Here is a 15,927-nt window from a genome sequence, read left to right on the forward strand (position 1 = left end):
CTCCATCTCTCCCTGCAAGAGAGCCACTGCTGCTCCTTCTTAAATAATTAATTTCTAATTTATTTCTTATTTCCACAATGCTGTCATGAGATTGGCAGCCAGCACACAGGTGTTCATGCATAAAGTGCATCCAGTCTTTTAACGGCCATTCTGCTATATTAAGGCTCTCTACCCGGGGGACTGTATTTTATGAAATAAGTGTGAGGCAATTTTCCACATGCTGTGACTGTGCTAATGTGTTGACAAAGTGATAACAGTTTAACCGTCATGACTTTGCTGCCTCGAATTAACTTACAAAGTTCTTCCAGTAAACTTTAAAGAACAGTTAAATTGCTTGATCCCATAAATATCATGTATTGTCTCTGTTCTTCCGTCTAGAATGTGATCTTCCCCGGGGCTGGAGACGATGGGATTAATGAGTACAAATCCGTCATCTACTACCAAGTGAAACAGCCGCGCTGGTTTGAAACGATAAAGGTCTGTGTGCTCGTGCTCCCGCTTCCTATTTGTCTTTGTTACGGTTCATCATGACTCTAATACTCAGATCTTTATAGCTCCTCATCTGTAGCAGATGATTTTAGTGTCTGTTAGACAGAGATCCACAACAATAAATGCGAGCACAACTATATACAGTTATTGATCCGCAACATTTAATTATGCCTATTTCCTTTTAAGTCTTGTTTACTTCTCAACTGGTTTCGGCTATTTCCTTTGCGCTCACTAAAACGCTGCTTTCTGATTGTGGTTTTTTTTTCTGTTTTGCTTTATCTTAGGTCGCAATTCCTATTGAAGATGTGAACCGAAGTCACTTGCGGTTCACCTTTCGCCACCGCTCATCACAGGACTGTGAGTATAAATGTCAGCTTGTGAATAATCAGCCTTTATTTATTTATTTCCCAAGACACACACACGACTGGCTGCACAATTGGCCGCTGATCTAGCCACAGTAAATACAATAAAAAGTCCCCAATCGGAGCAGTTGTGTTGCACAGTGATGAATACTTTAAAGCTCACCTGTTGTAACATTAATCAGAGGCGTTAGTGTGCTCCTGTGCGAGACAGAATCATCGAGTCGCTTGTCAGAGACTACAGCTGCAACGTGAGAAATGCCCGAGGGCGCTCGTTTGTTTATTCAGACCAGTGGTGAGCTTGAATACAGTCAGCGGCGTATAACCGTATGTTATCCTTTCTAATGTCGGGGGGGGGAAGAAAAAGCCTTGTGCTGGCAGCTTTGCCAACCCAGCTGCTAGCCACATGGCAAGGCATTCCCTCCAACAGCATGAGCCATTCAGAAAACGGTGCGCATCCTGATGTACACAACATTGTCTACTCCCGTGACACAGATGGCAGAGAACAACATGGAGGATACTGACATGGAAAAGTGCCCCTTTTCTGTAATCTCCCGCCGATGTCAGCCCCTCGTTCCAGAATCCCACGGCTTTGTTTGCTTTTCACCTGTGTGCAGGTGGTTTGGAGGAAGTAGAGCGGTCTCAGCGCTCGGCGCGGGCTTATAATCCACTCCTGAGAGCTTTCTTGTCATGCCTGGCACCTTACTTCTCCGGAGACTAATGCTGTTACGAGACATGCCTTTGAAACTCTGTGACTTGCCGTTATCTTGCTGTAATGGTTACTTCAGGAACCGGCTCACCTCGAGTGACTCTGGGCCTGCAGGGGCTTGCTGAGGCTGCCAAACTTTTTAACGTGTCACCGACAAATCGACAGCGAAGAGACACGACTCCCAATTCCCAAAATGTCAGAGTGAGGTCCACAACGTAAATAAAAACAGGGTGAGATGATTTGCGAGTCTCATAAACCTAGATTTAATTCACATCCACAGAAAAGAACATGAAATGTTTTAACATTTACATGATTAGACCATACATAGACGTTACATTCCGATGCACACACACGCCGTGTCTTAATCTTTGATTAAGTTGAGGATTTTCTATGTTCGCATAATTTCTTGCTCCATAACCCACTTTGATTTCTGACTGCCTGAAAACACCAAAGAAGCAATCGCATTAACATATGTTGAATTGAACTTCCCTTCCATTTGATCACCTGCAGCAGCAGACAAGAGGCCTGACTGATGCAATTTATCCTCCCTGTCACTGAGCGTCAGGCGTAAACTGTTATCTCTGTGTGTTTCTCAGCAGGAGTACAAATACAAAATGACACTTTAAGTGTAGTTTCACTACCAAATCGAAGCCGAACACCTCACTGCTGCTCGGTTGGGGGGGGGGGGGGGGGATGACAGAATGTGGGAGGTAGGGGTGACATGACAGTAGTCAAGGACTGTGGCAATATTTCAGCAGCTCTGGTAATAACGGTTATGATTTAAAGAAACATGATTTAGACAGTGATTTTGCCTCAAAGAATATCTATGCACTGACTCACTGATACACAAACAGTCTGATCCATGAATCTTGGATATGATTTTCTATATTCCAGCTCGGTACGCGTCTTTGAAATGAAATCATATAGAAGTGCCTACAAGGAGTGCCTATGTGCTTCTGCTATACTTTGAGGTTATTCACATTAAAATCAGTTGCGCCACGATTTATATGTGACTTTCACCTTTCTATTGCATAAATTGATATAATAGTACATCAAAACTGTCACTTTATTGTGACGGGCCCCACTTTGCAGAAACATGGATCTTGGAAAGGAAGTATTTCGTCTCTCGTGATGAACAGCGGCACAGAAACAGTCTGTCAGGCCTTTCAATGTCATTTTGTCTTCTGCTCGTGTCCTTCCTGCTTCCTCCGCTGTCCTCCTAGCTACAAATGAACTTTTAGCTGAAACACAAAGTGACAGAGCTGCTCATGGAGGCCACTAGCGGAGCTCATCGGCTCAGTATCTCAGCCCCCTCGGTGAAGAATTAGGCCAGTTCCAACGCGGTCCGTCGGACCACTCCTCTAAACATTGTCAGGCCTCATCAGACTGATGGCTGCCATCACCGAGGCTGCCTTGGCTGTAAAAGATTGCCGCCATCTTTCCACATCCGTTTCATCCGTCATTATGCCGGTGCCAGGTGAGAAGGGTCGAGGGGAGGCCGTAAAATGTGGCGCCGTTTACTCGCTATAAATTTCAAGTGACAGCCAACCTTCTAGGTGCAGAACTTTCCAGACAAACAGGCCGGACTCTGCCTGTCCTCAAAGTGACATTTGTGCTCGGAGCTCACGACTCCTCTTCTGAAGTCAGCGATACGTTAAGTAACGCCGGGTGGCACGTGAACATAGTTTTACCTTCACTGGTTTCCCGAAAGCCCCGCAATTATTCACCAGGGATGGTTTGCTCCAGCAAACCAACGAGGGGATTTATGCAGGTAGAATACGAGCTGCACGTCGATGGATCACATCTCCTCGTGTGTAAATTTGAGCTTGTTGATCCGCAACGTTGATATATGTGGTCCTACCCAAATGCCTGGTTACAGGACACCGTCGTAACTCTCCTTCTTATTTATGCAGCATGTCCACTAGATGGTCCCGAACAGTGGTGCGTGCGCGCGTCCTCACAGCCAACAAGCATCTTTTCTCCCACTCTCGTGGGATTAACTGTTCACAACTGCAGCTACAGGATCAAGTGCTGATGCTTATTCATATGCTAATACACATAAATGGCATATAATTTCAATGCACAGTGGACACAAGATAGAGTGATACAAACTGCTTCGCTCGAATAATAGCCCATTCTTTAAAATCAGCATGTATTATTGCTAAGAGGCTCATATTGTTATGCAACAAACAGAAACGTTGAGCAAAGAAAACATCTTGTAAACTCATGTGGGCAGTGGGCCTCCCACTGTCTTTGATATTTACTTCACACAATGTATTCACATCTTCTCTAAACAGTCTGTGTGTTAATGTCGGGCCTTGTTCGTCTGAGTTTACGCTGATAGAAATAAAGACGAGAAGGGAACAACATGTCCTTGTACTCAGAAGTTCAGTCTGTATTGCAATGATTAGCAGTTTGAATGATGTGTGTGTGTGTGTGTGTGTGTGTGTGTGCTATTATATCAACGCCTTTGATAACTTATGTGTTTCTTTTCATTTCTCCATTTCTTTCAAACTAAGAATTGGAATCTGTTGAGAGTCATAGAATCTTTGATTTGATAATCTCTACTAATCTGTGTAGGATTTTCTGATTTGCCCAAAAATGACAATGCACAACACGTTTCCATTACACATTTCTTTACATTACATTTTTTTTGTTTTAATACAACTCTGCAAAAGTTTTTCACATTTCACATCTGGAAAGGTTTTGACAAAATCTGACACCATGTTTAAATAACAGAAAACATGCCAAATACATGCATATGTTTGTAAATAGTTTGCTGTGGTTTTTCTTTTCTTTGTACGAGCTTTTAAAGATGACTTGGAACAACCATTTTTCTGTTGTCAAAGGTATTTATACTTTACTGGATTGTTTTGGGAGTAAATTATCTCTCATTCAATTTCTGTTTTATTTTGCGTTTTCTTTTCAAGGTCAAATTAATATTTATATATTCAGTGACACTCATCTAGCAAAAAAGTGTAGTACCTGATTATGCGTCATCGGATTAAGGTTTAAATGCTTGTTTAAACAAAAACTGTCCAAAAACGAGAATAAATAGCATAGAACACAATATACAATGATGATTAGTAAAATTACTTAAAAGTGATAAAGAAGAAATGTCAGTGATTCTTGAATTTGTATTATAATGTTTAAAGAATCCTTATATATTCCAACGTTTCATATTTGCAAATTGTAAACAGAAAGACTGTTTGTAGGTAAGATTGTCGGTATGAGACTGCAAAATTACACCAAAACCAAAAAAATCCTCCTTTTCAGCCTGAACTCACAGCAGCAACGTCTTTTGTTCTGATTCCTCATGAATTCCTTCTCTTCATCCCGCAGCCAAAGATAAATCAGAGAAGATATTTGCCTTGTCCTTTGTGAAGCTGATGAGGTACGATGGGACGACTCTGAGGGACGGCGAGCACGATCTCATCGTCTACAAGGTAATTGTAAAAATATCCCATACGACAGTTAGAGATGGGTTCATGTTGTTGTTGTTTTTTTTTTTTTTTAATGCCCACTGCCTTCAGGTCGGGCAGGCCCACGCTCCTCATAACATGACTATGAAAAAAAGAAAAAAAGATGTTGTGATTGCTATAATAATGGCCCAGCTTCACTGCCCTCTATGGAAAATTGTGCGGCTATTACGCCCCTACCCCTACAATGAAATTAAATTACTTCCAATTTAAATACGTTGCATAATGATGCCTTTCCGTTATGGTACTAATTTATGGTAATTAAAGTTTATTTGGGGGGAAAAATCCACCTTTTTCAGTATTTTCATTGTGAATTGGCCGCTCTTTTTGTTTCCTCTATGATAACAACTTATAAATGTAGTTGGTGTTGATTTATCAACCTTCATTAAATAAGAGAACACTCTGTTACGCCAGGCTGAGGCCAAGAAGCTGGAGGATTCGTCTCTGTACATGAACCTCCCCTCCACCAAGCTGGAGCTGGAGGAGAAGGGCTACTCCACCACGGGGAAAAGCACCCAGAACCTCGGGACCTGCACTATCAGCAAGGACTACTTCCAGATCGCCACCCTGGTCTGCTCGACCAAGCTGACGCAGAACGGTAAACGCTCACAGAACTCCACAGCCATTTGAATTACTTTTTGCCCTTTCACTCGTTGCCATATAATAAAAAGCCAGTTGAGACTCTGTGCCAAAGACATTGTTCTTGCATCTCAGAATTCCAGGTTATTTTCGGAGTTAAGGAGTGGAAGTTGTAACAGCCTGGTTTCATAATGTATTTTTTTGCGTTTGAAAGTTTGCGAGGTAATTTCAATGAGGTCTTTTCTAATGTTGGCTGTTTATATCTTCACTGTTGTTGTGAATGGATTACTTTCTCACCATGTGGAACCACTCACGCTCAGCATCTTGCCCAAAGACGCTAAAAGCTTTGCGATTTTGGTTGACTCAGCAAACATATCTTGGATCGTGGCTTAAAATCTTTGGTCTTATGTCAGAGATTACGACAAGGTAACACCACAGCAGCCCCTCAACACTTTATGTCGGGTTTTTAAGTCATTTTTCCACTTCTAAGTTGTTGTTTTTTTGCATTAAATTTCCACACCTAACCATCCAGCTAAACCTGGTGAATCATATTGACACCTTTTCACCCACAATGTGTTTGCATTCATGTGAAATTCATTCGGTTTCCCTGTTTTTGTCGCACCGTTTCCAAATGACCTTATTTATTACAGTCAATCCGTGGAAGTAAAGAAAAAATCAACTTGAGACTGGCCTTGAGCAGTTTATTTATTTCTATATTCGGTGTGCCGCTATAAAGCATTTATTCTTACCATTGTTAAGTAAAACACCTTCCATTGCCGGGTTTTTTTTCCCCAGCCAGGCACACTCTTGATTTGGAAACTAGCCTTTAAGGCTGAAACCATAAATACCTCTAAATGGGACTCCAGGAACTCTTCCTGCCTTTATACCTGTCCCACACATTTTAGTCTCCCGAAAGGGTTTTCCTTCATCCGTCTCCCTCTAGCGTACTTTATTTTCCTCACCTCTCGTTATGCCAGGGAGACTCACTTAATAGTGGTAATGGCTGGTTTCAGAACTGAGTAAACGACAGAACTGTTTACTGTTGTCAATCCGGCCGTATGGTTACTGTTCAGTTTTTTTTTTTTCTGGTCGCCTCATGGATTCGGGTATTTAACGCCTGGCGTTCCCACCAGCCGTTACACATGTTTATGAATCCCTAAAGACAACAGCGTCGACGCTCTCGGATGTGTTGGTATTTCCTGAGTGTGGATTGTTTTGAAAAGCCGATTCGCTATGTTTGAGTGGTCAAATGCTTCAGGCTCTGATTTCACAGTGACTTTTTAAACAGACGCGTGGAAACGTCTGCTTTTCTTTTTTTGTTTACGTGATGTTGAATTAGAGCCCAAACTGAAAGCTCCCTCGTTGTGTTTTTGGCTACAGCCTGGAAGAAAAAAAAAAAAAGAGTGAAGAACAGATTCACTTCAGGCCAACTTTGACTGGAGCTGAAATTAATTGTTTCACTCACCCGCAGTAGCCCCCTATTTAAATAAGAATTGCATCATTGCCGTTGTGTTTTTATCCGTGGTAAAACAAAGATAATTTTGAAATAGGTCAACCAAGGGCAAAGTGAACTGCTGAAGCTAATTAGCGAGTGCGGTTCATAATCCTTTGAATAATCCTTCTGAAAGGCTTAAAGAAGAATAACGCCAAGTCCGTTTTGCTCTTCGTCAGGTGTTAAACATGATATAATCCATTTTTAAATCCTCCTTACAGGAATGTTTGACCTTATGTTTTAGTGAGTGAGGCCAGAGGAAATCAGCCACTTGTGGTCTAATTAAAAAAAAAAAGGGAAATCACATCTTCATATTTTTATATTCTTTTGCTTCTTGGTTGATATTTTTGCCTGAAAGGTTACAGTTGTCAAAAATAAGAGTAAGAAACTTCACAGAAGACCCATGCCAGCATGTATGGAGCACAACAGGAAATGTTAAGTCAGGCGATATCGTACGGATTTTGATTTATTGACTAAGTTCAGAGACATTGCGTTTCAAAATTGTGTATTTTTATTGTCACTTCAGTGATGCATCCACCCGTCCATCATCTAAACTGCTTCATCTAATTCAGGGTCGTAGGTGGAGCCGATCTGAAGGCGAAGGTTTGCCAGTTTATCACAGGGCTAACCCAGAGACACAACCACACACGTTCACAGTTACACATAAATATGGCAATTTAGAACTACTAATCCTTATAAAACAAATATTTTTGGTAGAAAAATATTTTCGGGAGAATCTCTTAACTTTACCAGAGAAGAGCCCAGACTTGAGCAAGAAATATTTCTTGCTCTGAGTGGCCTATTCCATCTTCAAGTTATTCCATGTATTGTGTTTTTGACTTGCTGTTTGTGTAATCTCCAAGCAAGTGGTTCTGTTGCTTTTGAGCCAGTTTCATATTGCTTTTTGAGTTTTTGGTTTTCCTATTTCCTCGCTATGAATCTCGCCTCTCTTGTCCTTTCTGTGTACTACATGTTTGTTTTAATTCCAGTAATTAGTTTAGGAAGTCTATCAGTGTTTGTGTTTTTTAATTTGTTTATATATGTGGTTATAGATATGATCCTCCCTCTAATGACGGCTTTTGCATCCCATAATGTCGTTGGGCTTACCCGGTCATTGCCATTATTTTCCAAGTACAGTTCTTCATTCATCGTGTCTTTAAATTTTGAGTCATTTAAAGTACTTGTATTTATTAAGCCTCCATATTGCGTTCTTGTGTTTACAATCTAATGGTTTCAAGTATAAACCTGAGTGATCTGCAGCAGTGAAATTTTGACTGTCACCTCACCTAAACTCACATTAAGGGACTGAACAGCAGGAAACGATGATGATGATGATGATGATGACCATAACGATAATGACACCAGCAATAGTAAAACTATTTGTAGAGATATTAACACTTCTACTGCAGTTCTCTTTGTGTATGAGATTAACAAGAGGAAGAATATCCATAACTTTAAAAGGAGACAGTCCAGGTTTTGATGCACAGAAATTGCTCTTAAAGTACACCAGTGCACCTTATTTCACCCATGGCATCACATGAATGAACCTGTTTCTGCTATCAATAAAAATTGTTGGCTTTGTAATGTGAATGCAATGAACTTGTCGTCTCGAGATACAGACTCTTAAGCTTTTTTTTTTTTTGGTCACCGGTCACATTATGCTTCTGTAGGAATTGCAGAAGTTTCATGACCTTAAAAGTTAAGGCACCATCTCAGCCCCTGGTTGTGTGTTTACCAAACTCCCTAAGCAAAAAAACATAGTCGATGTGCAGCACAGTAACACTTTGGAACCAAGATTTTCTCTCTCTCTCTCTCTCTCTCTCTCTCTCTCTCTCTCTCTCTCTCTCTCTCTCTCTCTCTCTCTCTCTCTCTCTCTCTCTCTCTCTCTCTCTCTCTCTCTCTCTCTCTCTCTCTCTCTCTCTCTCTCTCTCTCTCTCTCTCTCTCTCTCTCTCTCTCTCTGTCTGGATTATTTGTGAAATTCTTCCCTCTAATGACACAGCAGCCACCCTATTGCAATGACCTTGTGGTGAGTTTTACTGTTAATAAGCACCAGAGAAAAAGCACTATTTCTTTGTTGTTTTTTCAAATGTTGCCCCAATAACACGCACAACACACGTTCATAACGCCTCAGTAATGAGGTCACTGTGGACCCTTGAAATGGACGTGGTTAGATATTCGGGATTTTGTCGTCAAAGTGCTTCTATATAGAGTACATTGTGTGGGGAAAAAAAAAAGTGGGCGTTGCACGTTGTTACAGTAATGTTCCCTTTGAGAGTTATTAAGTTTAGTCTGCGGTATAAGATGTTTTTTTAAATACAGCTGCGTGTGTGTCCTCCTACTCTGCTCGGGGGGGTGGTAATGTCAATGAATCTCAATTACAGAAGGGGGGTGGAGGTGGGGGGCCTGCCTACACTGATCACACAAGGCAGCGTCGGGGAGTGAGCAGCACAAAGTCTTGTCTCAACAGTTATGTAGATGTCTAGTGAAGCAGCAGATAAAGCCATATCAGTCAGCTCCCCTCTCCTCCTTTTCTCGCTTCCTTTTTGTGGACAGCGTTTCCTGTGAGGTGCAGCGGCGTGTGGCCTGGTGGGCAGATTTCTCCCCGCGAAGCCGCTCCACTGCTGATATTTAGCTGGCACTTTGTGGTGGTGACATTGAGGGCACCAATGAGACCTCCTCATCCCCGGAACACGGGGCTTGATTAAACAGGGTGCTGTGCAGGTCGCACAATGCCTCGTCCCAGGTAGACGTTTGGCTTCCTTTATGAAAGAAGATCTTAACATGTTCTTTTCATTTGATATTAAGGTATAATAACATGATAGCATAATTTGAGGACAAACAGGAGTCAAAAGTTTACTATCCGTCACAGAGAGATAGAAAATCACCTTTAAACACATGCACATCTACAGTCAAGTTGGAGCCACAGAACATGTGTTTGTATTGTGTGAAGAAGCTGGGGTCCATCCATCCAGCTATTCAGTCTTTTTCTCATACCGCTTCATTTAACTTGCGGGCTGCGGTGCGCTGGAGCCGATCCCAGCTGCTTCTGGGTGAAGGATCAACGCACCCTGGGCACGTCACCAGTCCCTCAAAATTCACACCTCAGGGCAATTCAGAGCCACCGATTGGCTTCAAATGTGTGTGAGGAAAATGGAGAACATGTGCAGAAGGTGCAAACACCATGCAAAAACATGGAGCTTTTGCAAGGGAGCAATAATTCTCACTACTGACACACCATCTTTGGATATAAGTGCCATGCAAAGTCCTTATTGGAAAAGCAAAATGAGCAAAATGCCCCGTGCATCTGACAGCTTACCTCATACACATGACACCTCATTGCCGATCACCACATCTGAGGCGAGACACTTTTTTTTTTTTAATTAAGCTCGATTTATGCAGGCGGTCTCTGAGAGCTGGGATCTTGTGTGAAGTGGCTGCTGGCTCTTCCCTGGGTATTTGCCATGTGCGACGATAAACGAAGTCCCTAGGAGAGGCATAGATTTAATGACACCCGAGCCGAGACTGAACCTGGCCCAGTGAAAGATATTAAAATACTCTTCCTCCCTTGGCTGGCAGTAAAACATCTTTTATGCACAAAGCAGTTAAAAGTAAGGATTTTGTACAAGTACGGCATGTAAAGCTTCCATAAGCTGAAAGACTGAACCTTTTGATTTAAAAGCCACATACAAGGTTTGTTACCAATGCGGCAAAAAATTATTTTCTGCTTGTTGCTACTTGGTGGTTTTGCTCGCTTAAAAAAAAAAATAAATAAAAAATGACAAAAAGGATATTAACAGGCAGGCTGTATGGCAACCAAACAGGCAAATGACAACGTGGAGTAATCTGCATTTCAGTTGCGTCGTGACATTATAACCTATTTTCTCACGATGAATTATTTCACAAGTTCCCATCTGCCAAGCGTGTAAAGTTTTTTTTATATGTGGTTGCCTGCAGAGACCTCCATTCTCCAGCAGATGTTATTTGTTGATGGCACTCGGCGCTGTTCTGCGGGATTTGCCGTTCTCGGTGCTTCGCCGTCCCGCGTGCTGCAACGCAGTTCGGCCTCTCGCAGCACCGCCTTCTGATGATTTATCCTCATTTCATTCCGTTTGTCTCACTGAGGCACTAAAGCGACCAATTTCCAAATCTATATCTCCTTGGGGCAGGAGAGATCCCTGCTAGTTTAGACGGTGGGGCGGTCTTGTGACTGAACCCTGATAGGTTGTCAGCTTTACAGATGATGGGCATCCATCATTGTGTCGCCACGGTTGATCGACTCACTCATAGCCAATCAGGCGTGGCGGGCAGGGAGATGGAGTAAGGGAGCTCGGAAAGGCCCCCCCCCCAAAAAAAAAACTGCTGGTGGTCTGTTGAGTCACGTAAAACTCCAGGGTGAACTTTTCCTGTATAAAATGATTAAAAAAAAATCATATTTCTTTATTTTTATTAATATTTAATTGTATTTAAGAATATTATTATTCCTCTGAGCATTTGTTAGTATTGTTAAAAAGAACGCATCTAATTAACAGTTTTAGCATTTGTAGACAGAAAGTGCTTGTTTTCCCAGATATTATTTTTACACTGAATGATTTAAATATTCTGTTTTTCCAGATATGCACTGCTACTGATGTTGAAAATCGAGTGGAATAAAAAGGAGATATTGTCAGAGATATGCAGCAGAGGAAAAGATACCTTGACTTCAAATTCAAATCATGACTATTAACGTGTCCTTCCTGCTTCTTGCCATGGTTTTTGTTTCCATAATCCCAATTTATGTGCATACACCAAGCAAAACACAAGGTTACCTTGAAAAACTCATCTGGATTGTCATAAATGACACAAATCACATTGCGTAACCTGTTTTACAGCTTCTGATTTTACTTACCTGATGAGGTTTGCATCAGTACTCCAAAATCATTTTCTCCATCGTCCGTGGAGCTTGCATCCTCCATCTTCTACATCGCTGCATGTAATTCCGGGTTGTGGGGTGATGGAGCCGATCCCAGCTGACTGAGTTCAGGCAGGTCGCCAGTCCATCACAGGGCAAACAAAGAGAAACAATCACACACACACACACACACACACACACACACACACACACACACACACACACACACACACACACACTCACACCGTCAGCAATATATATAGTCACCAGTTGGACTGAAATAACTGTAATTGGATAAAACCAACATGCTAAATAAAAAATGACCCTAAGCCTAGAACCAGTCTTCAACTGTTCGGGTCCCGTGTAGCATCCTGCCTCAAAATGTCAGAAAAGCGACGTTTCGACTGAATGTTTTCATGTTGTAAACAATTCTCTCAACAAATGGACACAAATGTGTTTGTAAGCTCCCAATTTGATAATCTGCTCAAGGTGGTCTGAGCAAGGGCTCCCCCGAGGCCCGTTAATCGTGACTCAGGCTCTTGTGCCTAAACTCACTTTCATGATTAAAGTGAGACGTCTAATAAAATGACTTGCACTGTATTTCGGTGGGGAAATTTACAACCAGATGGCGTGAATGTGCTGAATCTTCTCCGAACAAACGTCTGGCCCCAACACTCATTAAACTTAAATCCCCAGCGCTAATTGGAATTTTGTGCAGATTCCCCACTTCGCCTTCCACCGTGTTGGTAGGATGAGCAGCGTATGTGCTAGTAATAGCTTTTTTTTTTTGTTTTTTTGTTTTTTTTGATTTTCCAGTCGACCTGCTCGGCCTGCTGAAGTGGCGCTCCAACACCAGCCTCCTGCAGCAGAACCTCCGGCAGCTGATGAAGGTGGAAGGCGGCGAAGTTGTGAAGGTGAGAGGGCGAACGGCCTCTGTTGCGCCGACTGTACCAAACACGGCAGATTCAACGCCAGAGACAAAACTGGTGTTTGTAACTCACTTTCTTTTGATTTCACCAATGATTTCATGGCCCGCCACTGAAAGGCGAGGCAGAGCTTTCTCCTTCCGGTGTCTCCAGTAAGGATGGAACTCGTGGCTCCACAGGGGAAGCCTGCTGTCAGGAGTATAGGCAGGCCCTTTACACACTCATTGTGGGGACAGATGAGGGAATCCCTCCCCGGAGAAAGTTTTGGCATGGTTTCGGTGAATCTGAAGACATCCTTCACTCGGAACAGATTTGCTGGGGCGAGATCAACGTGTCCACCGCAGCTGGACCAGTTCATTAAACAGCAGGGGTGTGATTATTATTACCGATGCATTAGTGCTCAATCTCTTTAAAGTGCTTCGAGGGAGCCGGGAGACTATTTAATAACATCCAGGCTTTGCAAAGAGTTTATTAAACAAGATTTTGTTATAAGCCAGTACTTTGAGTTAGAGCTCTCAAATAAAGTATTTTCTCGCCAGTTATCCCCTTTTTCTTTTTTTTTTTTGTTCCTTCACCCTGTTTCTGAGTGAGTACTGCCTTGTTATCTCGGCCTCACGATCTGGCCTTCATGAGAGTGAGCGGTGCTTCAAACGCTGCGCGGTGCAGGACGCGTTTGTTTCTCGTTGAGGACATGATGAATCTCATCCATCCCGAGATGACAAACCAGGCACAATAAAGAGTGATGGCTCTGTTTCCTACACGTTTACATTTGCTCTCACATTGTCTCGGAATTGGCTGAGTAAATGGAGCATGTTTCCCCCAGAGAGGAAGGGTGTGTATGGTTAGTGTTTCTGGGGGTTCTGCTGACGGGGAAATTATTATCGTCTCCACACAAACTATTGCAAGAGCGTGTAGTGGGTGGCGTGTTAGACTGTCACAACAGGACTTTGCTTGGCCTGTGGTTAAACCATCTCAGCTAAATGGGCATTACTTTAATGTTTACTCAATGCGACCCGCTAGTCCGTACACAGTTTTTTCCTCACAATTTGGATTTCTGCAATTTTGTTTTGTCAGGTATAAATCATACATCTCTTCCTCCGACTCGTGCAGAATGCATAAACTCCAATCTTAGTTTCCCTTGTGGGCCACCAGCGCATATTAGAATTGATTTCAAGATTGCATTGCTCACTTCCAAAGCACACCAAGGTCTTTCCCACCATAGATTTATAAACTGCTGCCTTAGGAGTGGACGCCATCTAGGATCTGTCTGGTTGTTCCAAAGTCCAGACTTTAGTAAAGGTGATCAGTGAAAGATGTACTTTTACAGACCTTGTATCGACGCATTATGGGATAACTTGTTCCATATTGCAACGGTTATCAAAATATGTGGGTTAAATGATGAATTGCACTCAGTGCCACTTAAAATCTGGTTTGATTTCTTCAAGAAAATTAAAATGGCTGCTGGAAATACTGGTTGGCCTGTAACTTTAAAATAATCTACCAGCCACAATGGCAGCTGATCTAAAACGGTAAATCTGATTTAGAGCTGCATTCTACCAACAGCAGAATGTGAGTAAAAGCCAAGAGTGACATATAATTGTAATCCGACTGAATCTTAATTTACTTCTCATTATGAAATATAGAATCATGTACACTGATAAAGGTCAAAATCTATCACATAATCCACCAAATTATAAAAAAAGAAAAAAAAAAGTGAACAATGGAACAAGTTATTACAAAATATGGCAAAGTTTATTACAAAATGCAATGAAGAATTTTATTACATAATGCGGCAGATTATTACAGAATGCAGCGTTATGACATAATGAGGTGAAATGTATTACATTATTACATATTACACTATTATTACATAATGCGGTGCGACAGACCTACAGTCAGACTGTTTCATTTTGATATCCCACTTAATTTAATTAGATTTCACTATTATTTTATTTACTCTCCCTTTTCTTGGTTTAAATATTTTTCTTTTGTCAAAGTTATTCTTCTTCCCGTTTGTCGAATGATTGAATTATTCAAATGGCCAGTATGTCTCATTTCTTCAGACAGCAATCTTTTTCCATTTCATCAAACAAGAGTCAACATGAAGAAAAGCTGTTTGGCAAACTTTAAAAACAATCTGTGCAGAGTTTCTTTTTACCATATATGGATGCAAGTGATGTTTGAAATCAATCTACATTAGTCGTCCTTCATACCAAGTTAAAAATGAATACTTTTAGATTTGTTTTAATTTAAAAAAAAAAACAAAAAAAAACCCCTGTTTCTTAATTTAATTAACTTACCAAAAAGTGTTCATGCATTTGTCTGCCACGAAAAGAAAAGTGCATAATCTCACTATAAAGTCTACGTACTTCAACTGTTGTTCATGTTAATACAGATGATGGCCATTAAAACCTTTATGACTCGTTCTGCTCGATGTGCTTGATTGAGTAATTAATTAGGGCCGAGCTAATTCATCACTTTAATGTCGCAAGTGAAACAAAAGAATTCTCCGTGAGTTTTTTTTTTTTTTTTGATGGAAGTATACAGACGTTTGTCATTTTGACATTGCTTATCTGTTTGTTTTGTTTTTCTCCAGCCGAGGTTCATATCTTGTTGGCCTGTTTTTACATGCTGTGCATCTGTCATTGCAGTTTCTGCAAGACACTCTGGATGCTCTTTTCAACATCATGATGGAAAACTCTGACAGTGACACTTTTGACACGCTGGTGTTTGATGCCTTGGTAAGCCGAGACAGGCACACACACACACACACACACACACACACACACACACACGCACACACACACACACACACACACACACACACACACACGCACACAGTCGCGGCAGAGCACAATTCATAACAAGAACTCCGCGTCACTGGAAATAAACACTTTGACACATTCGCGGCTCGGTCGCAAATAAAATGCGCTGAGAAATATTCCACGTTCCAAAATACTTCTTGATGCCTGCTAAACTTAGTTTCTGATTTAAGTTTCAAGTGA

The 15,927-nt window shown here is 41.6% G+C and overlaps 1 protein-coding gene across 1 annotated transcript in view; it reads left to right on the forward strand.

Annotated features, from left to right (window-relative positions):
- The window catches only part of dock1 (dedicator of cytokinesis 1), a 175,801-nt gene that overhangs the window by 38,622 nt on the left and 121,252 nt on the right, over window positions 1-15,927 (forward strand). Inside the window, exons 15-20 of the mRNA XM_080466196.1 lie at window positions 379-477; window positions 774-846; window positions 4,900-5,003; window positions 5,451-5,634; window positions 12,813-12,910; window positions 15,574-15,663. Of these exons, the coding sequence (XP_080322322.1) occupies window positions 379-477; window positions 774-846; window positions 4,900-5,003; window positions 5,451-5,634; window positions 12,813-12,910; window positions 15,574-15,663 (648 nt within the window). The remainder of the gene's footprint in view (window positions 1-378; window positions 478-773; window positions 847-4,899; window positions 5,004-5,450; window positions 5,635-12,812; window positions 12,911-15,573; window positions 15,664-15,927) is intronic.

Source organism: Lipophrys pholis, assembly GCF_963383615.2.
Source record: "Lipophrys pholis genome assembly, chromosome: 1".
NCBI classification, from domain to species: Eukaryota; Metazoa; Chordata; class Actinopteri; order Blenniiformes; family Blenniidae; genus Lipophrys; species Lipophrys pholis.